The sequence below is a fragment of the Carex rostrata genome, chromosome 31 (assembly GCF_964058835.1).
Source record: "Carex rostrata chromosome 31, lpCarRost1.2, whole genome shotgun sequence".
Classification (NCBI taxonomy): domain Eukaryota; kingdom Viridiplantae; phylum Streptophyta; class Magnoliopsida; order Poales; family Cyperaceae; genus Carex; species Carex rostrata.
The window spans coordinates 2,028,614-2,052,564 of NC_135948.1; the positions used below are offsets into that span (position 1 = coordinate 2,028,614).

General features: G+C 34.4%; 1 protein-coding gene across 1 annotated transcript; it reads left to right on the forward strand.

The window, feature by feature from the left end:
• Window positions 1-16,395: 16,395 nt before the first annotated feature.
• LOC144547661 (uncharacterized) lies at window positions 16,396-19,304 on the forward strand. The gene has a single exon (XM_078296357.1). It carries the CDS (start codon window positions 16,703-16,705, stop codon window positions 18,953-18,955), a length of 2,253 nt encoding a protein of 750 aa, XP_078152483.1. The 5' UTR covers window positions 16,396-16,702; the 3' UTR covers window positions 18,956-19,304.
• The last annotated feature ends 4,647 nt before the right edge of the window (window positions 19,305-23,951 follow it).

The following is a 23,951-nucleotide window of genomic DNA, read 5'->3' on the forward strand; positions in this document are numbered from 1 at the left end:
ATGTTGTGCAAGTTGCAATCTTTTTCTAACTATCATAAGACCACTTCAAATAGTTGCTGGATGTTTTGTGATTAACTGATATATTTTATGTGATATATTGTATAATTATACAGCATGTAGAAGTAATTTTACAGTATTCGCGCAAGTCAAAGCTGTGGACAAATGGTGAACAAAAGACTGTGGACAATTAGACGCTTCCTACACAAGCTTCGTTTGTGAAATTAAGATATGGACAATAGCACTGGCTCTCTCTCTCTCTCTCTCTCTCCTCTGAATTCATTCAAGTAAACTCCAGATAAAAATTTCTGGAACCGGTCATAGTTTTGTTCTTAATTACCATTATCAGGACTTGTACTAGTAATTTTGGTGGTGGCTTAACCATAAGCAACCCCTTTCAATTTATACTTCTTCACATCTTTTCTTTTACATTTTCTTACGGGACATTGAATTTTCAGGTTGATTTAATATTTAATTTTTCAAATATTTGTATTCTGTTATCATAAGCAATTGGTTGCTCTAATATGTTGCTTGTTGGTTATTATCATTTTTCTTTATGAACAATTTATTATTGCTATTTGGGCTTATATTATTTTGTTTGAATTTATGCAGAGGTTTTGACATTGATAGAATTGTTCTTGCACTTCAAAAATGTGATCCGAGCTTCTTAAATTGGGCCTCATAAATTGGGCTTAATAAATTATGGCTCGGAAAGAATAACGGATTAGTCTGTTCTATCAGACTTTCACTATGCTTTCACTATGCCGAACTCTACAATTTGCATTTGATAATTTCTATTTTGGGATAACTATTTTTGTCCGATTGTGTACTATATTCTATTCCGTTATTCCAGCTTCAGCGCCTTTAAATCCGGCTTAATTTTCAAACTAAAGTGTATCTTTTCTATGCACATCATTCGTATTGATTTTATTTTTGCTTTAATCATAATTTCCCCGTACCATATCCACGGCAAAGGATGCACAAATGGAGGGAGAATTTGCAATATCTGTTGGTATACCATTCGAATATTCTTAAGTTGTCTATTTTTAATTAAAATATTTTTTTTATTTTTTTTGCATTTTAAATAGAATAATTGTTGTTATACTCGTCAAAATCTTCTACATGTTCAGTTTCCCGTCAAAACCAAGAAATTGCTTATTCTCCGCTAAAAAAAAAAAACCTATTTTATTCTTTTTCTGAACTTTTATTTGAATTTATTATTAATCTTTTATTTAAAAATGAAATAACTAATTTACTGTCCAATTACGATCGATGTCTTTTTACATTCTAATAGCTACTGAATTTGTATTTATCGAAAAATTGAGTTATTTGTTAAAAATTGGGTTATTCTAAGTAATCAAATAAAAATTTAAAATTAGATTAAAGAAAGGGAGAAATGAGAAAAGTTATTTGTTTCTAGTAAGGAATAAACAATTTTTAAGGTTTTTAATGAAGAAATTAATAATTTAAAAATTGTTTTTATGAGTGTAACAACAATTATCCCTACCCATTATGAAGGGGACCGGAACGGTTTAAATGAAATCTGTTTGCACTGCTGACATGTAGAGTGGGGAAAATGGCACGGTGGAGCCGGCTCCGTTACGGAACGGCACGTTTTACTGTTCCGTGTTATGACTCGCGTGTCCCGTGCCGTGACCATTCGCATACCGTAACCAGCTTTTGAAAAATTTGGCACAACACAGCACATCACGCGAAAGATCCAGTCACGGCATGGCACGTCACGTAATTACGCGAGTCACGTGTAATTAGAACCGTTAGGTCTTAGTCAAATGGTGAATCTTGAATAAACTAACTTAAATTATGAAAAAAATAGTTAAACGTTCTCACGTAACCAGTTACGTTTGGACACATAGTCATGGCACGCGAGTCACGGCGTGACTCGCGTGTGTTGGTCCCAAAGGCACCTAGAGGGGGGTGAATATGGCTTTTTAAAATTTTAATCTAAGTTATAAGGTTCGAGTGTGTCCTAAAGTTATTATTGGCAGAAACTTAGAATAACTTTATCCTAAACTAAAAATATTAAATAAATAAAGTAAATAGTAGAGTTTAGGAATACTTGATACAAGAGTTGTTTACGGAGTTCGGCACTAATGCCTACGTCTCCAGGGCCCGCAACTTTTAAGTTGGCGTGCCTTTCTTTACCCAATGAGAAAGGATTACAAAGTAGAACCGGTGAGCCCTTACAATCTTTTGGGAAGTCACACGTCCCGAACAAGGAGCACTAAAGGCTCAAGGAAGACAATCCGATTACCGAGGACTCAAGGATTGCTCGGTGAGCACAAAGGCTCGAAGTAGTAAATGGTTTGATCACACAGGATCACTCTAGGAGTTGTGTAATTGATTGAATAAGCTTGAGATTGATTATGAGTATTGAAGTTTAAGCACACAAATAACAATGGTTTTTTCTAGATCTGTAAATACGAAATATTAAAGTTGGAGGCGGCTAGAGTGTCAATCCAAACCTTGGTATAGCTTCTATTTATAGAGAGTTGCCAAAAGGAAAGTAAGTGGTGATGACCGTTGCAACGGTACATGGACCGTTACAATGGTAGGGTAGTTCGAACAGGTTTGGATGCAACAGTCAAGGACCGTTGTAACGGTCTCCACAACGGAAGTCTCTGTCTCAACTTCCAGCTGGAGCCGCTTGATTTCGATTTAATGCGGCGCAGTCATTTCTATGATTTTATTTTTTCCGTTGCAACGATATGCCTCACTTAGTTCAGTCTCAAGCTTATTTTACCAATTTTACAGATCGATTATCCTTAATCTTGAGTTATGCTTTTGCTATCCATACTCTTGTGCTTCATGACCACATCCTTGATGTTATATTGCAGTTCATTGATTCATCCTCGATGTGTATTAATTGTATCTCCAGTTGTCATGAACCTGCACATGTCTCAAGAAGAAAAACTGTAAAATGCAATTATGTATATTTTGCAAATCCAGTCAAACGAGCAAGTTGAGGGCTCCAAAAGCCAACAGCCTGTCGTGACCACTCCTCAATATTTTGGTCACGACATGGCATGGCACATGTCACTGTTCACTTGGTCACGACACAGCATAGCTAGAGTTTGGCAAAAACCCGGGTCGAGTATACCCGCCCGTACCCGCCCGTACCCGCCGCCCGGGGTACCCGTGCCCGAGCTCGGGTATGGGTCGGGTACTCGGGTACTCGGGTACTCGGGTACTCGGGTACGCGGGTACGGGCAAAAATCGGACCGGACCCGTTATTTTGGACCAATACCCGACCATACCCTACCCGAGTTTACCCGTACCCGATTAAACCCGTACCCGACTACCCGTATACCCGAGTTACTGTTCATCCATTTCAAAATTCAAAAATTCTGATTTTTCCCCCCCAAACCAACAAAAAAAACCAAAAAAACCAACAAAAAAAACAAAAACAAAAAAACCAGAAAAAAAAAACAGCAAAAAAAAAAAAAAAAAAAAACAGCAGAAAAAAAACCAACAAAAAAAAAAAAAAAAAAAATACCCGTACCCGTACCCGCCTTACCCGTCAAGGGTACACGGGTAAGGGTATAGGACGGGTAGGGTATGGGTTTTGAAAATTATACCCGCCATACCCGTACCCGAATACCCTTGTACCCAAGTATACCTGTACCCGAGACGTACCCGTACCCGAGTATACCTGTACCCGAGACGTACCCGTACCCGAGACGGGTATACCCGGGGTACCCGTACCCGCCCGATTATAAATACACTAAGCATAGCACAAGACCAAAGTCACAGTGTGTTAATCACAGCACGGCACGGCACGTTTTTTTCCACTCTACTGACATGCTTTCAAGTACCTCTTTTGAATCTACCAACTTCTACCTATCAACATTTATTTATTTATTCAGTTATAAATTCCATGACTTGTGGAGACATGCGCAAATAAATGCAGATAATTTATAGAAATTCAGAATTTAAAATAGAAAATAATTGGAAAATAAGGAAGTGATGTAAATTCCATGAACAGAAAACAGAAATACTATTTCATGCAAAGATATTGGAGTAAACATTTCATTAATTGATATCATCTTGTAAATTCACTTAAAAGAGTTCTCTCTCAAAACCCTTGCAACTCCTGTAATCATTTACGATTTACGATTAATAAAATAGAAGCTTGACTCCTGTTTTGATGTTTCTTACTCAAAAAAACATCATTACCTGATGCTTCTGAGGTAAACACATTTTAAGCCAATTGACCTTCTCTAATTTTGTATAGGTAATAAAAAGACACTTATAATCACAGATAGATGGTATTAATTTTTTCCTGCACTTACAATTAAAACATTCGATGCATTAAAGTTCGATTATTTATACTATATTAAAAAAAAAATGTTTAGCAGGGATGGAGATTTTTGCACCACTTCCTGAGGTCATAGCTCTTTGTATGAAACATGTATTCGTTTGAATGTACTGAGAATAGCGAGAATAGTGCTGTTCTGATCCATTCAAACATACTCAATTGCTATTCGGAACAGCGAGAATAGTGCTATTTTGCTATTCCTACAAAAAGTCGAAATAGCAATTGGTGCTATCTCAAATGTTCAATTTCTACATTGCTATTCTAAATATTAAATCCAAACAATATTTTCGCTATTCCGAATAGCACCACATCAACACTATTCTCACACTCTTCCAAAAATGACTATTCTCATCTACTATTTTCAAAGCTATTCTGACTATTCTAGAGTGCATCCAAACATACCTAAACTAGCGATCGATGAAGTAATATTATACAGTAGCTGCCTTTTCCTTGAAATTAATTCTGTTTTCCAACATATGTTCGTATTTATAAACCTGATATATGATAAATTGATAATAATTTGCTTAATTTGATAGGCTCAAGGAGAGAACGGGGTCAGCTATCAGCATTGGTACCAGAACAGTAACAGAAGTTGATGATGCACTGTAAGCAACCCCCTTCAATTTATAGCCCTTTCATTTGCTCATCCTTTCTTTTACATTTCTTATGAGGCATGAATTCTTAATATAGAATAATATCATTTTATATTTTTGTGTACACACAACAGAGGATATAAGAAGGCTTGTTGTCTTTTATGAAACATTTACATATATACTGTATGATCTAACATGTAACATCAAATTTCAAATTTTTAATCATTTTACTCCTGCTAATAAAGTACTTTGCTTGAAACTTGTAGCATTTAGGGATCGAATCTCCTGCCCCCCTGGGGGCAGGAATTTCCTGCCCCCAGAGTCACTGTTAGTGGGCCCCACCCACCCCAAACCCCAAACCCGGCCCCACCCATCCTAAACCCGACCCCACCCCACAGTGACTGAGGGGGCAGGAAAATCCTGCACCCCGGGGGCAGGTGATCTGCTCCCTAGCATTTAAGTAATTGTAAGTAAAGCATTAACTGCGCACTTATTTGTTAATTCATTACTGCTATAATTTTGCTTTCCCATTCTTCATCTATTTCATGAAGAGAAACTGATTTGGGGTATGTTTGTTTGGATGTATCAAATATAGAGACTATTTGAGAATAACAATGTGCATCCAAACAATGTTTTTGTTTTCCGGAATAGTTAAAATAACTGCTATTTTTTTTCCTTGTAAATGTTGGAATAATTATTATTTAGAAGCGGGAAGAAAGAGAAAAACATGTTTCCTTCTCGGATCTCCGTCAATACATTTCCGAAATAACAAAGTTGACATTGCTTATGTCATCTCCATGTCGTGACAATTCGTTTGAGATCCCACTTATTCATCTTTCCTCTTAATTAGCACCTTGTTAACACTATTTTTTTTTCGATTATAGCTATTCACTATTCCAAATATACAATCAAAACAACATTTTACTAATCCGAACAACACTATTTTCACATTAATATCAAAATTACTATTTTTTTTCCTATTCTCATCTAGTAATCTCAAATTTCACTATTCTAACTCCAATTCAAACATAGACGTACACCAATATGTTTGATACTCATTATTGCTATTTATTATTCATATTCTTTCATTTAAACTTTTGCAGCGTTTTTGTCATTTGACAGAATTCTTGTTGGACTTGAATATATGAAATATAATATCAACTACTACTAGGCTGAAATCTAAATTCTTATGTTTAAAAAAAGAGTACGGTTCAAATGCCTCCATTTTTTGTACCTTCATCGTGCCTCCATTTTTAAAACGTTAATAACTCAAAATTTAAATCGTAAACTTCAAAATAAAATTGTTAGATGTGATCTATGCTATTTTATCTATGTGCTCAAAATTTTTTTATCACATTTTAGTTTTCTTTTTATGTGAATTAATAAATTGAAAAATCAACGTCTAGAAATTATTCACATTAGTACGTTTTTACAAGCTCTTGATGACAACCAAAACGAAGTTGAAATGTTATAATTTTTTACACGTGCATAGATAAAATAATGTAGATCATATCTAATAATTTTTTTTTAACTTTTAAGTTTAAAATTTTAAGTTATTAAAGTTTTTAAAAATAGAGGTACAAAAAATAGAGAATTTGAACCATCTCTTAAAAAAAAATAGTAAAATACACAAATATCTGAAAATGTTTCGTTGCATATAAAAGCCCATTTAAATATTGGGCCAGACCAATTAGCTATTATCCCAATAAAATTTGATCCAGAGCCTCTTGATTTGGGCCTGGAAAAATATTAAGCAGTAAAGTTTGCTGTGAAGGTATTTTGATAATCCAGTAATTCAAAAGAAAAGTAACGTTCTATTTCCTCGGAAAAGGACAAAACATTCAAATTTTTCCTTGTAATTTTATTATGGAAGCATAAGGCAACAAATAATTATTTTCCTCTAACATCATAATCAATTCTATTTCATCTAGTCCTTGAAGTGCATGGTACACTTGTAGACTAGTAATTTTCTTTCCCAAATAGCGAAAACTTTGTCACAAAATCTGTTGAACCAACCACTAAAATGTGAAATACTGCAACCTTTTCCCAGTAAAAGAGCTTTTCCAGCCTTTTTGTCAAAAGAAAAGCGCGCAAGACATCTTTATTTTTATTTTTAGTTTTCATCGTAATTATTATTTTTGAGCTATATATATTGCCTCGTTATTTTAAGTTGATAAAACGACATGACAGAGAAAGCTACCACGCCACAAAAACATGTTTTAATGCACTGTACATATCTGTTTCTTCACAGTACAATTCCGTTTAGATTTCATCCTGGTCCCTGATTTTAGTATTATTTTTGCATGGTCCAGGCCTCCTGGGAGATTTAAAGCGATTAAACAATAAACATGAATGAATAGTTATGTAACTGTACCAAATGCCTCGTGAAAAAGTAGAGCACCTTTTTTATTTTTCTCAGATAAAGCTGAGAGAGATGTTGTAGGTATTGAAAGGAGAATAGCTAGATCCGTGGCTAAAGGAAAAATGCCTGCCATTAGCCCATGATCTCCTCTACCAGTACCACTAATTGGATGCTGAGAGTGATGCTGTTGCTTGCCTCTTTTCAATTCAAACTTCCTTTCTGTCTTCAAATTCAAAATGTTTTTAAAAAAGTAATTCAACTTCAGTCCGGATTACTGGATTGATTATACCCGCTGCGGGTAGCCCGTACCCTATGCCCGGGGTACCTGTGCCCGAGCCCGGGTATACGGGTACGGGCAAAAAACGGACCGGTCACTCTTTTTTGGACAAAAACCCGACCATATCCGGACCGACCATACCCGTACCCATACCCGCGTACCCTTGTACCCGTATCCCTGCCCGTACCCGTATACCCGACCCACTTTAATTTAAATTTCAAAATTTTCAAAATCCCTCCCTCCCACTTTATTTATATTTTATTGTTTTAAAGTAATTGATTTAAGATATTTATATTTATATTTTATTTAACCTATTGAAAATAAATGAACGTTTACAAAATATATTATCAATTTAAAATAAAATTAGAATGAGAATTTGAAAATAAAATAAAATGTGACTTAGCTGAATAAACATACAAATTTTCGCAAGAATAATTTTTATATATAAGTTACAAATTTTATTTATGTAGGAATTATAACAATGTGACTTGATAATTTTATGTGTGTGTGTATATATATATATATATATATATATATATAGACACACACACACACTATTTGATATTGAACTATTTAGATTTTAAAAGTCGAATTATAAACACGTAATAATATTTATACAACACTGTTAAAAAAAACAGAAAAAAATAAAATAAACCGGACCGGACCGGACCGGACCGCCCTGCCCCTCAAAGTTACAATGGGCACGGGTATAAGACGGGCAGGGCACGGTTTTTGAAAAAAATACCCGTGATACTCGTGCCCGACCTCTACCCGTGCCCGTGCCCGGGAATGCCCGGCCCGCCCTATCCTACCCGAGATCAATACACTAGTCCAGATGCTATGCTAATATATTATTGGTCACATTTCATATAAGTTTCAAACGGCAAATTTAAACCGTTTAAATAGATCTACTTCACGAGTACTACATTTACATGCAAAATTTATAAATTTATCTTGGTCAACTTCTTTTCTTTTCTGTCATTCTATCATTTAATTTTGAAAAGTAAGTCCATCATCTGAGTTTAAATTTCGACTCGATTTTTTTGGTCAACTTTATTTCTTTTCTGTCATTCCCTCAAAATTGACATTTCTTTTTGTTGAAATAAATCTAACCCTAAGACTATGAGTCCGTGCATAATTCGTTGTAGCTTTTTTCTTGAATTTTGAATACGCATATGATATGAATGTACAATTGTGATTTAATTATGAAGTGTGTACGTCTTAGATCAATATAATATATCCAATGCATTATCTTATTTAAATTTTAAATAGGGGCGAACAAAGAATGTGGAATAAAATGTGATAAAATTTAGATATGTTTCTGCTATGATGATATTTATTGTACAACAGATTAAAAAAAAAAAATCATTTGGGTACTTATTATACTACTTTTGTATTTTCCTACATTTTTTTTTATTTACACGTTTCAAATTTTGTGTCTTTTAACACGAATGGCAGAGCGGGGTACTTTGCTCTCCTGTGGTCCAATTTTTTTACATAAATGCTTCTAAAAGTATACTTCCAAATAAAAAAAATTGTATAAAGGGTGTGGGTTCTACAAAAAAAATTTAAAATATCTTTCGTAAAAAAATATACGGCCGTCTTATTTGGAATACATACGCACATAAATAACCAACAATATTTATAAATTCGGTTTTTTTTTTTTGTAAAACCTGATATCATTGTTTATAAATTCGTACAGCACAGATAGCAATTGCAAGGGGGATGCAAAAATAAGTTAGGCGAGCGAGACGCGTGGCAGCAAATTATTGGCGGAAGAGTCGCCATCGAATGGGAATTCACACCCTCTGCGGTACCTCAAACTTTGAGTGTTTTTGGAAAATCTCAACCGTTCATGAGAAATACACGAATCTGAAAGCAAAAATAATACTGGCCCCCGCGCTATCCCCGAATAGGAATCGTACACGTCGGTCCTGCAAAAGTTGAGATATCTCAGAGGATAGTAGTGGTTTGCTTTTACCCGAACAGGTATGACCCGTTTTACCCGACCCGTACCCGTTACCCGAGGTACCCGTACCCGTGCCCGGGTATAGGCGGGTAAACGGGTACACGGGTACGGGTTTGAGACGGACCGGACTCAATGATTCGGGAAAAAACCCGCCCAACCCGTACCCGTTTTACCCGTACCCGAAACCCGTCTACCCGCACCCGTTTTACCCGTACCCGCACCCGTTTACCCGACCTACTTTACCCTTTTACCCGTTTACCCATTACCCTTTACCCGTTTACCCGTTTTTTTTAAATTCAAAATTCAAAATTATTTTGCCGCCGAAAAAAATAATATTAAAAACAGAAAAAAAAACTAAAAAACAGTATTAAAAAAAATAAAAAAAATAAAAAAAATAAAAAATACCCGTACCCTACCCGCCCTACCCGACTACCCGTACCCGAGGTACCCGTTACCCGGGACGGGCACGGGTTTGAAACGAGTAGGGTACACTTTTTTAAAACCCTACCCGACCTACCCGTACCCGCCTACCCGACTACCCGCCCTACCCGTACCCGCCCTACCCGTACCCGCCTTACCCGACTACCCGCCCTACCCGTACCCGAGGTACCCGTACCCTACCCGAATTCAATCCACTAGAGGATAGCACTCATCGAGTGGAGCGGTTTTAGAAAGGTGAGATTTTCTACGGCTATACGAACAAAGAAGGCTGCTGCAGGTCGGTGTGGTGGTTCGGTGAATCTTGAATAGATGCACGCCACACATTCGATCACATAATATCACGCAACAGGAAAAGTAAGGAGCTGTAGATTTTGATCCAAAAACAAGTATTGATTAAATCCAACGATCCAGATATCATCTGAGGAGGTAGCTTTTGTATCCTGGCCTTCCCTCAGACTCAAGTGGGTAACAAATGTAAGTTGGTAAAATGGTTAAATAGAACGTAAACAAATTTGGTAAAAATGCTACGTGTTTTCGATAAATTATTTGAGAGGACATTAAAATTTAAATAGAATTTATAAATTATTTTTTAAAAATCAAATCAAGTAAATAAAATTAACTAAATAAATCAAGTCCGAAACAAACGATGAATTATTTTGATAAAATGGTGCTAAAACGTTCAAAATGAATTACTTATCTGCCCTTAAAAAGTTTTGCTCCAAAAAATTAATTCATACATTGAATTTTTCAACTAAATGTTATGAAATTTTATTTTCTGGAGAGAAATATTTTACTTATCCTCTCTATTATCTATAGTGTGTTTGACACATTTATTTATTTATTTTTCTTTGCAAAGTTAATATACAAAGTTTTCTGTTGCCAGTCGACTGAAAAATTAAATAGTAACTAGAATTAATTAAGTTACAATATTATTTACAATTCCTAATCATACCGAAAAATAATTAAATAAGAAATTGACCTGTGTTAAAGTTCTCTAAAATTTATAAAATTATTTTTTCGAATAAATTTTTTTAGTACATTTCCTCTATTTTAAGAAAATTGACAAAACGTGTATACATTTATAGATCATAATGGATAAATGTTTTGACTTGATCAAAACGTGTGTCAATTATCAATTATTATGTTTAAATTGAAATAAACAATTGAGCATTATGTAATAATTATGTGTATTGCACAATATTATTTCAATTGAGCATTATGTTATAATTATGTGTATTGCACAATACACAGGTATGCATTTTGCAAAATTCAATGGGTATTCTAACATGCACAACAAAATTATTGGAAATATTTATCATTGTTCCTGCCTTCTATGAATTAATTAATTTTTTTTTATTTTTTACATCAATTATTACTACTAGATTTCCTCATAAAATAAAATTACATGATAATTATTCATCCAGCCACTTTAATCTCCCAGATTTTGATTTCGTCTCTGCTTGCCTTTGGTTTCTTGTGGGGCCTCCAACTAGAGTAAAAATTTGAATAGTCTGCAGATTTGAAAATTAATCATTATGTCGTTTAATTTTTTTGGTTTTGGCATGGTCCTTTTCCTCCCAAAATGTTAATAAAGTTTGTGGATATTAAATGCATGTAAGAAATTTGATAGAAGATAGTTGCTGTTGTGAAGTTACTTTTCAATTTGCTTAGCCAAATGTGTGAAAGAACTCTTCAATGCTTTTAGTTAATGGCATGATTAGAAATAGTGTTTGTTTATTTTGAAATGGGATGCACATGCAAATTTAATTATGTAAACTTGACTGTGTTGTCAATTATATATGGGCCAATTTCAATTTGTATATTATGACCGATTGGTGTATAAGTTCTGTGGCGTTTTAAAACTCTAGTCAATGCTCCAATGTGTATTTTCACATTCATTGCATGGGCCGCCAATAAGTTTTTGTTTTTGTGCATTATAAAAGGCGCAGATTTCTCTGTGGCAGTGCCAGTGCCAGTGGCACACCTCCACACGCACACTCACCACACGCACGAGTCAAGTCTACTTTTCCGGGGGCAAATAATTCTATAATTAATAACTGAGGCTTCATATTTTGCACATGCATCCTTCATTTTTTAATAATTTTCTTTACCACAATTTTCTTTAGAAGTATGTTATCAATGTTTTAGTAATGCATCCTCTGATTTTATGAAATTTTTTATTCAGTCAAAAAATTTGTCTTAAAAGGTGTTCGGATGGAGTAATTTTTTTCGTACTGTTTGGATTGACTTTCTACTAATTCTTATAATTTTTTTCAAATATCTTATAACAATTAGGTTCAAATAAAATTCTTTCCCATAAAATTATTCCTTCTATAAAATATTTTTTCTTCTCATAAATTCATTCATGAAACCCATCTTCCATGCTACACAATTCTATATGTTTCTTTATCTGTAATTCACTGTAAATTAATTTGAACAAGTTTCATCTTTAAACGGAACTAATTTTTTTTTAGTTGTGCACCTCCTTTTTTTATTTTTTTTTTGTTTACATATTGTATAAAAATTATGCAAATTGCAAAGGTAACATCGTAAGCATACACGTTAGCAAAGGAGCGTATGAAAATATATTATAAAAAATAGGAATACCAGATTATGCGAATCATTCAGTGAAAAGCGCAGGAACCTTGAAGAGACATAAAGTTGAATTTAATTAAATACAAATAACAAAAGTTGGTAAAAAGATGGAAATAAAATAGCACGCAGTATTCCCCACGTTCTCTGCAATTAAAATATTTTGACTCCCCAATTTGCACCCGGACTTTCCAATTATTGTTTTAATTTTTCAATATTAAACCTACTAATAAAAAAAAACTTGAAATTTAGAGAGAATAAAATTTAGAAATTGATATCTCTTTGATGAAAGAAAAACCATACAAGACTAAGCTCAAATTTTGATCGGCATATCTTTTTTTATTTCAAATTATCAAATACTAAACATTACCTTGCAAACATTTTCAACTCAAAAATATTATAGTTTTTTTTTCAGAAAGTCCCAAATTTGTGACATATGTCTTATGGGTGCACCTTTAATTTCTTTTATATATTTCCTTCCATTTTGCAGGATTGGGTGACCAAATATACTTTCATACACAATCAAACCTAATAAAGGCACGAGTTTGATTTATGGCAAATTATTTTATTAGTCTATCATCTCCAGATCTAACAAATGGAGATATCCATTCTGATGGTAAATTAAATAGGGGCTATTATGTAAAATGTAAAAATAATATAGCTAGCGGGAATTAAACTCATTATTTTACACATACCAACTATAACTCAGACCACTAGACTACCGAAAAAACATTTGTTATTTTATGAGAGGGGCTAAATTATACAAAAGTTCAAAAAACACCAAAGTTTAATTAAATTTTAATATACGTAATTAAAAAATTTAAAATTATAAGATGACTTAGCACCTCTTGACATATACGTAAATCCGCTACTTAAGTACAGAAGTTGAGTAAGAATATTTAAATTATCATAATAAATAGGCGTAATTTTTTTAAAAATTGACAGAAATGGACATCTCCATTCAGTAAAATTCAGAGACTTGAACTTCCAGAGACATTCAGACAAGGGTACGAAATTGATGTATGATGGGTTAATTTCCCATACCTAAAATTTGACAAAATTAGTCCTTTATAATGTATTAGTGGGCCCAGACTAGACGACTGTACAACGGAAATACCGGGTTCGGACCCGCTGTGGTTGGATTATGTTGACTTCTGTGTGCTGATGTATAGGCAAGGTCCCCCCACCGTTTAATTCAAGTACTTTTGATACAATTACAAACTAAATGTAAATATTGAGGGGACAATCATAATATTAGTAAAAAATAAATAAATTGGGGGCATTATGTTTCTTTTAGAAAAAAATATTATTAATGCACTTTTATAGAGAACTTGAATTGTAAACTAAACATATTTTTCTAAAAGTAATAAAGCTCTTTTATGGTTTGATTTACCTAATAAATATTATACATCCAAACCATTGAATTGTTTCAATATTTTCTTTATTATTTGTGTAATGGTTTAATAGAAATTTTACTACTGAAATATTTATATTTTCGCATACTAGAAAAAAAAAATTAGAGTTGGATAAGGATATGAATATGTTTGGTTGGAGTAAGAATAAACTATTTTTAGAACAAGACAATTCGGAATAGCTTGTTCTTTAGGGTTAGGGTTTAGGCTTTTGTCTTATTAGAATAACTTTTTCTTATAAAAAGTTGAATTTAGCTATTCTAATAAGACAAATTACATAAGAGCTATGGTAGCTATTCTTTGTTTTGCAACCAAACATGAGCGTTTTCTTCTTCATTCGTACTAATAAATGGTTTCCATTTAATTTGTCCGTTACAACCTTTTTTGAATTTTCAATTATTGTTAGCAATTATGTTTATTAAATAAACTTATAGATATTTCTCTAAATTTATCTACAAATTTTTGTCAAAGAAAAATGAGGATCTAAGTTTTCATCTCTATATTGAATTATTGATGGGTGGATAAATAGTTTTAGGTTTTGAACTAAAATATGGGTGACAAAACTCATAATGACTCAAAAGAAATGAGTCTGTGTAAAATCTTTAAAAGAAACAAGATGTAAAATAGAAGAAAATAATAGGTTTGAAAAGATACATTAAAATAAAAATAAATGTAAAATTGCAAACTATTCTACATTACTGAGGGTCATTTCACCTTTATTTTTTATTTTCAACCACTCTAAAAACTACTCTTAGTAATATTGCAAACTAAATAATTCAATTTTCAATGCCTTCCATAAGCATAGAAATAATTTTTGTAGGCCTTTTTTAATTAAAAGACCTACTGTAATAAGATGTTTAATTCTAGACAGAACGACTAAAGTTCTGATCTATTCAGATTCTTGGATGTTTGGCAAGATTATATTATTTTCCAAAATATTTGATAATTTTATATCTATTTGTTAGCTTATATAACTTTTCTATTTGTTTTTAATTATGTATGTTTAATGTACAGTGTCTGTGTCGGACACCCCAATGCTTGTTAGACATGCCTTGCATGCACACAATGCAACATATAAGGTCCTGTTCGGCCGTGTTACTGTTTCCGTGGGAGCAGTATTTTTCATTTCAATTCCTGTGCCCATGCCCATTCCCGTGGGAACAGTACATAATGAAATATTTGATTGGATTTAAGACTCAAATAAATATTTTATCAAATATTTGAAACGTTGTTATTCATTTAAAAAATATATATTTGATGAGTGGTGAGATATGAATAAATATGTCATTAAATATTTAAAACGTTGCAATTCTTAAAAAAAATAGGATAGAAGAAAAATAATATTCTTAACGTCTGCTTGTAGTGGTAGACTGGTAGTAGAGCAACATGTTTTGGAGAATCCTACCTTGATTCAATGCAATTGGCAAGACCATAGACTCGGGACGACGAGTACATATTCTTCTATTGCACATACTCTATTTCATTTCGTGTAACGAGTTATTCACCCAAATGGGACGAAGTGACACCAGATAACATGGTTATGTCGGTGGATAACTTAAAAGAAGGTTTGTTATAGAGAAATTACAACAGAAGCACTGATTTTCTAGTTGTACAGTAACTACATCTAATCATGTCAACAGTGTATCTAAAAAAATTACAATGTTCTAGCGACCAGCGATAATTTAATGGTATTAAATTTTGATTGATTACTGGTTTGTTTGAGATTAGCTTCCTTTATTTGCTGTTGTAATACCCACCGTCAAAACAGAGGTACGAACCTATAGGCTAGTACCAAAGAACCTAACCTAGGATGTAGAACTATTTTCAACTATAGATAGATACATTTATGAATTCTGAGACCAAATAATTGATTCTCTCTGCATGCCAAATTTTAATAATACTCTTGCCAAAGTTTTGATATACAAGTAATTATTTATTGTTAATTATTAGTATCCATTTTTATTCATGGCACTTTACTTTAATGGATGACATGGTCATGGTGTGACAAATTATGCCCGCATCCGCTAATTGTACTGTATCATGCCTTGGGGCTTGGGGGTATGAAAACCATAGTCCAAATTGTATTTATTCAACTTAGAAATGGGATAGTATAATAAATTAATAATCTTAGCCCGCGCCCGCTAAATAATTGGATTCGATTCGATAACCAGGACCACTATCTCTGGAAAAAAATATATAATAGACTCAAATATTAAATGGAGACTGAATAAATTTATAACAAATTGCAATGTACTAGAATGTACAGAATAATAATATTTCTGAGCATTCCTCTTACACCTCCGGTCAACCTTGCTCCCCATGACCGCACAATCCCCTCATTATTTAGAGAGAGAAACGCATAGACTGGATGCAACAAACAATTAAAATTTGCTTAGAGAGAGAGAAATCAAAAAAAAAAAGAGAGAGCGACCTCCATCTCTCTCTCATAAATCATTTTCTACCTTCTCAAACTTCATTCTACTCTCTCTCTTTATCTACTACTAAACACAAACTAACCCCCCCTTAAAACAAACCAAGATTCATTCTCTCCACTCTTACCTCTATCTCTCTTTCTCCACTGTCACACTCTTTAAACCTACAATCAAGCACTTTGCAAGCATAAAACAAAAAGGAAAAGAGATAAAGAGAGAAAGAGAGAAAGAGAGAAACATAAAATATATGTACTATATCAATTGGATGGAGTTGTAGTTTAGTGGCCGATCATGACTTCGCCGGAGGAAGAGACGGCGCCACCTCCACCTCCGCCGCCTCCTACTCAGGTGGGAGAGGATGCGGCAGCGCGGGCGGCCGAGCGACGGTATGAGGGGCTTACACTGGTACGAGCCAAGGCCGTGAGAGGGAAAGGCGCATGGTACTGGGCCCACCTAGAACCGACACTTGTCCGATGTCCCGAAACGGGTCGGCCCGCTTCAGTTCGCCTACGTTGTTCTCTTTGCGGATCCGCCTTCTCTGCCTCGAACCCGTCTCGCACCGCCTCTGAGCACCTGAAGCGGGGCACTTGTCCCAATTTCTCGTCATCTTCTCCAATTGGGTCTAACCCGAACACAACCCCACCTCAACCTCTCAATTCCATCCGCCCGTACAACAACCGCAAACGATCCCTGCACCCCGTCCATCATGCACCGGCCTTGCTACCAGCTCCTCCGATTAGTGCTCAGCCAATTGTCTTATCGGGTGGGAAAGATGATTTTAATGCATTGCAAATGTTAGAGGACAGTGTGAAAAAGTTAAAAACACCCAGTAATTTGCCGCCGCCACCTAATCTTACCAAGGCCCAAATCGACTCGGCAATGGCGCTCTTATCGGATTGGTTTTATGAATCTTGTACCGGGTTAACCGTTTCTTCGATTGAACATCCGAAGTTCAAGGCCTTTTTGCAGCAATTGGGTCTTCCAGCTGTAACCCGGCGGGAATTAACGGGTCCACGGCTAGAAACCCGATTTGCTGAGGCCCATGCAGCTGCGGAGGCACGTGTCAGGGATGCTCTGTTCTTCCAGGTGGCAGCAGATGGCTGGAGGTCTCCAGTTTCGAGCGAACTGGAGGAGACTGTTGTTAGTTTTTCTATCAATCTCCCTAACGGTACACAGGTGTTTCACAGGACAATCCTGGCACAGCCCAATGCACCGGCACAATATGCTGAGGATGTGATGTGGGATAATGTCCTTGAAATATCTGGCACGGGTAACAGTACGGGTATGAGTGGGGAAGAAACTGGTATAGTTCGACGGTGTGCCGGTATAGTATCTGACCGGTTTAAGACCAAGGCTCTACAAAGCCTGGAAAACCGGTACCACTGGATGGTTAACATTTCATGTCAGTTCCAAGCATTTCGTTCCTTGATCAAGGATTTGTACCATGAACTACCATTGTTCTACAATGTGTGTACTAACTGTACAAAATTGGCTACATACTTCAATACCGAGTCACCTGCACGTACAATTTTTAACAAGTACGTGTTACAGGATCCAGACGGACCTGTTAGCCCGTTGCGGGTATACACCCAAGGTGGCGATTTCTCTACCATTTTGTTGATGCTAGATGATATAATGGCATCAGCACGTGTATTTCACTCTCTGGTACAAGATGAGTCGTTCAAGGTGGTATGCTTAGAAGATGCAAATGCAAGGGGTTTATGTGAAATGGTACGAGATAGAGGCTTTTGGGTTGACTTGGAGGTGGTACATGCACTCTCGCGATTAATTGAAGAAATGGCGCATGAGGTGGAAGAAGAGAGGCCACTTGTCGGCCGGTGTTTGCCGTTGTGGGAGGAGTTGCGGTCAAGAGTCAAGGACCTGTGTGTAAAATTCGGCATTGATGAGGGCCTGGTCAAAAAGGTGCTTGATAGAAGGTTTAAGAAGAACTACCATCCGGCTTGGTCGGCTGCATTTATTCTCGACCCGTTGTACCTTGTAAAGGATTCTACCGGTAAGTATTTACCACCTTTCAAGTTTCTATCTTCAGAACAAGAGAAAGATGTAGACAGGTTGATTACACGAATGGTCACACGAGAAGAGGCACACATAGTGTTGATGGAGCTCATGAAGTGGCGGTCTGAAGGACTCGACCCGTTATATGCTCGTGCGGTGCAGGTCAGGCAACCTGACCCATTAACGGGCAAGTTGCGATTGGCGAACCCGCAGAGTAGCCGGCTTGTATGGGAGACTTGCTTGAGTGATTTCAGATGTTTAAATAAAGTGGCGGTGCGGTTGATTTTTCTTCATGCAACTTCATGTGGGGTCAAGTGTAATGTACCGTCAATTAGGTGGGCGGCCGTGCATGGACGGACTAGGGTTTGCATGGACCGGGTAAACAAGCTGGTCTATGTGGCAGCTCACTCAAGAGGAGATAGGAAGGAGGGTTTTAATGAAGAGGAGAGAGATTTGGAGTTGTTTGTTAATGGAGAGAGTGAAGATGAAGAAGAAGAAGAGGCCATTCATGAATCTATAACATTTTAATTAATTATTATATTAAGGAGAATTTTATCTAATTTTTTTTGTTTTCGTTTTGACCTATTGGTTGTGAATTTTGCAAGATTGCATTAGTAGCTGGTTTTTAGAATTTTGGTAGCTTCTAGAAAAATTTCTTCCTTGAGATAGTAGTGCTCTGTTTGAATTTCGCCTTGCTGGATTAATTAGCACTTTAGCTGTTTTGGAGGGGTAATAGTGAATAATTAGAAGGAGATTTTTGAATTTACCCCTTTAGCATTCTGTACATGTTTTTCATGGCTGTAGTTCTGTTCTAAAGAACTATGCTGAAAGCAAGGAAGAAATTGTAAAGGCAGAATGGTTAAAGCTCTGTTCTTAGTAGCAGTATTAATTAGTTAATTAATTCCTGTTGATGTGGTTAAAGCTCTGTTTTGAGTAAAGGTATTGACAGTGTTATTTTTATTTCATACATAATATGAGTCATATACTTTTTATTATATTGACTCTATTTTCTATACCATTGTCAATATCTTTATCCAGTTCTTTAGTGTTCTTATTTTTCTCTTATATTACAGAAAATCGGGCAAATTTCTCTCTCTCTCTCTCGCTGTTTATTTTATAGCTTTGTTACTAACAATTCCTTCATTGATCGACTAGATATCCCTATAAACATTTGAATGAGCAGCATCTGAAGCGGTGATTATGAATTTCAAAGTTTTCCATTCATAAAAAATTTATCCATATGTCCATTTGATTATTCTCAGAGAATACATACTCCATTTGAAATCTTAAAATATTCTCAGAATACAAATTTAGCGTGCAATTAATCATTGTTTTTAGTATATGCTTGCGTAGGTTATTAATTTATGAAGATTCAAATGTTGTCAATTGTCATGCTTATATACTAAAAGGTTATAAAGTATGCAATCAACAATAAAATAAAAAATCTAGACCTGATTTGTTTTATTTTTTCTAATGTGCGCAAAAGTCTTACAACATGTTTTACTTAATTTTAGTGGGCAACAAGTGCGAAGCAAAAAAAAATGAAATATATAGAAATCATCCCCATTAGTGATATTATGCAACCTCAAGTTAACCTTTTTTAATTCTATTTTTTCTATTTTGAAAATTAAAATAAGGGCCCGGTCTAACCGGTTAATCTGTTTGAAGTAAAATATAGATTCATGTGTTCTTTTTGTTGATAACATATTTTTTTAGGGTTGTTAATAACATATTAAATGTTAGTAGAAACTAACAATTAAATGAAAAATGTCATATTTGGAAAGTGCAACTGATTCTTGCAATGGAGATGACCAAAAAGTTATAAAATAAAAAAGAGCCCAAGAAGGAAAAAAACAAAATGAAATAAAACAAAAGAGTCTCCGACACAAACTTGTGAAAGAGGTTCAACCAAATGGAGCTGTCTATGTTCTTACACTTTATATATATATATATATATATATATTTTCAAAATAGTAGGTTTCACAAAGGAACTATAGATTTGGATTTGACTATTTCCAAATTAAGATCTTGATCCTACTAAGATGACACTACCAACACAGATTCTATGGTTTTGGCAAATTGACCGTTTGGTGCCATGAGGGTCTCATGTCTCATGTCAAATTCAGATCATTAAATGGATTGGAAAATATTAAAATACAATGAACTTGGCAACTGAAGTTGATTTTTCTGATAGTTATTTAGAAAGAGATCGAATACTTTGCCCCCCGGGGGCAGGAATTTCAGAGTCACTGTTAGTGGATTCTAAATTCAAAAATGAACAGTGACCGACCTCCTTTAAGAGTGACCGGTCTCAAGCAACTTTTCAACTCTAAATTTTGCAGCTTTGTGCTACCTATATATCTAGATTTTTGTGCATTTTTTTTCTTAAAAAAAAGAGGTAAAAGAAGACATCTTGATCATGATAAAATAATTATAAATTTTTGAGGCATATTAAAAGACTTAACATATTTGGAACTCATTTGGAGGCATTCTAGGAAAAGAAATATCTTGTCAATTGCTAATTTTGAAAAGCAAACATAGCAAATCTTATATCTTTATTGGGTGTTTATTGTTTCCCTGACAACATAATTCACACTAGTTGTAGTTAGCTGGGGTTTATTGGGTCTGATGAAATTAAAGGCAGGCACCTCAAGCCTCAAAAGGAACTCTAGTGCACTGTGGTATCCCTTGCTGTGGCAATTGGTGTAACTAATTTTCACAAAGAAAAATGCTGAACTACCTCTTGAGTTCTTACATATTTCTTTAATTTGTTTATTATATTAATTGTTCATTAAATACATCAATATGTTGCTTGAAAATCAAAATAATTATACTTCTAGCTAGTTAGTGAGACTGGAATTAACCTCTACCTATATCTTTGTTAACAATTATAATATCTTGATTGAAAATATCAACCAAGACCCTTTACGCTTTTTTTAAGAAAAAAAAAAGAATTAGCCCGACAAGTGATCCTATACCATATGTCAAAATAATTCTGATCCAAAATTCAAAATTACATAAAACATAAATGCTACTCATCCAAATCTGGCATGCCAGAACTTCAAGACAATGCACTTCTTAATTGGTTCCTCACTTCAAAAAGTCAACAAGTTAAATATTGGGGAAAATTTATTTATTGGAAAATAAATTGGGAATAAACTTAACAGTTGTGAATAACATGTTAACATGTCATATATATATATATATATATATATGAGAAGAATCAATGCTTAAAAGAAAAAAAAATCTATATTTCAATCAAATAATTAGGAAAGCTAACTTCAGGTTTAGTACAACATCATGTATGTGTGATATTACAGATTTTAAGTTTGACTAAAACATCTACTGTGAATATTTAAAATTCATATTTATCTCACAAAAAGAAATAAATAAACCACTTCAAAGAGCAAAGTATCATTATTTTCCAAGAAAAATATTCTTCTATCATGTCTATCATCCCTCATATCATCCATTCCTTGAGCGATTTTTACTAGTTCCATTTCTTTTTTGGCATCTATATATTCACTTTTAACGTCTTTTTTGTTGTTGTTGTCATAAACTCATCCTTGTACATTTCTCTTTCACCTCCAACTCTCTCTCATTTGATCACTTCAAAATCCTATCTATTTCATTGCTCCTATGAGTCCTTTAATTTGCTTGTCTATTCCGATAGCTCATCGATCGTCTCCTTCTCTTACTCTCGCAATCACGCTTTTAATTAGCTAGCTAGGCTCCTCGCCTTTAGTTATCTCTATTTTCACTTCGTCAACATCTCATCTCTATTTTTTCCATCTCTTCTCCCCTCCTCTTGTCTCCGACAACCCTTCTCCTTTTCTTACTCTATATATAATATTACAAACACATGTCAAATATAATGATATAAACATCTGTTGTAATAGTATAGATACATGCTTTAATTAATAACATAAACTCCTAATTCAAGAGAATCAAAAGAACAACCCAAGTATCTTAACAAAATGACTTCCTTATTGTCCGCTTTTATTAGTATAAACACTTGTTATAATAGTGATTATACATTTTTTTCAGTATAACACTTTTTATTAGTATAGATACATGGTTTGAAAACCGCTGATTTCAATGCTGCAGAAATTTACTAAAAACAGCGGTTTTCAAATTAGCTTAATAAATAGTAAAAAAATTTCAAAAAATATAAAATTTGGTTTCCAAGTAGATTATAATATAGATTAAACATATAACGGTTTGGATTTGTTGTTTGGACATCACAAAGTAAAAAAAAAAGACTGCAGCATCTCCGACTAAAATGCTGCCAGCAGCAAATTAGCCGGACCCTGTATATATATAGAAGCGCCGAAGAACTGTTAGAATATCTTTTATTTTTTTCGTACAAATAAATTGTAAGGAGATGCCAGCTTTTGTGGCCATGAGATGCTAGCTTGAAAGGCAAGTTTTGTAGCTAGACTCCTCCCTATACATGTAAAAGCTTTGGTGGCATTGAAATTTAAGAGATTCCTAGATTAAAGGAACATGAGTTGTTTTGGCGACTTGTGATCTCTCTCTCTCCCTCTCTTTCATGGCGACTGATGGATGTTGCCTCTACATGTCACTTGCATTTTTTTCTCCATTTCTCAAGAAACTGCATGCTTTATTCCATCTGTGGTTCATATTTTTGGGTACTGATAGCGCACGAAGCCATTATTGTCAAGAAATTGACTTGACTGAATCATTGAATGCCCATAATGGACAATTCCATTCTCACATAACTGGAGAGGATCTATTTACTGTTTTTCTTCTTTTGATTGAATTGATGGAGAGAGAAACAAAAATAATGGCCCCTATGTCAACCTAGGAGCATCATTTTGGAGAGGGGAAAATATCAAAACATGCATGCATGTAGAATCTCTTGTTATCTTTAGCCTAAATTTTTTTTTCTTTTCTAAGTGGACCAAGTTTGTCTCTAAAACTTGTGTTTTGTTGGATGGTAAATATATATAGACTTCCCTGTCTCATTATTTCAGCTCAAACTCAGTTTGACCCACTACTGCCAACTATGTTTGTCCTATTAATTATTTCAGTCTTCTAAGTATCATAAAGAGACCTCATGAATAATAATAAAAATTGTGGAACCAGATATTAAACAGTTTCCCCATTGAATGTGCTCCAAGAGACCAAGATTAATTAAGACAGAATTTCCTCACTCAAAAAAACAAATAAGATTGAATTTGAATAGCTTTACAGCCAATCCACAGTCCATTGACATTACAATTTTTTTTTTCTTTTGAATCTTTTTTTAATTAAGAAACTTAATTAGTAGTGACTACTAAGTAATTTTTTTTTCTTTTGAATCATTAATTCTCAATTGATCTTTCTGCTAAAGGTATACATAAAAGAATTGAAATTAATTCCATTTTCATAATTTCTCTTATAATTAAGGCATCGATCCTTTCAAAGAAATGAAATGTTTCCTCTAAAGTTCCACATAGAGAGAACTAAAAAAAATGTCTTTAATTAAAGTTCCATTCTCTCACAACATCTCTTTTTGAAG

What these genes read in the sequence shown, in the direction of transcription:
- LOC144547661 (XM_078296357.1), top strand. Translation starts at nt 16,703, where the DNA reads ATGACTTCGCCGGAGGAAGAGACGGCGCCACCTCCACCTCCGCCGCCT.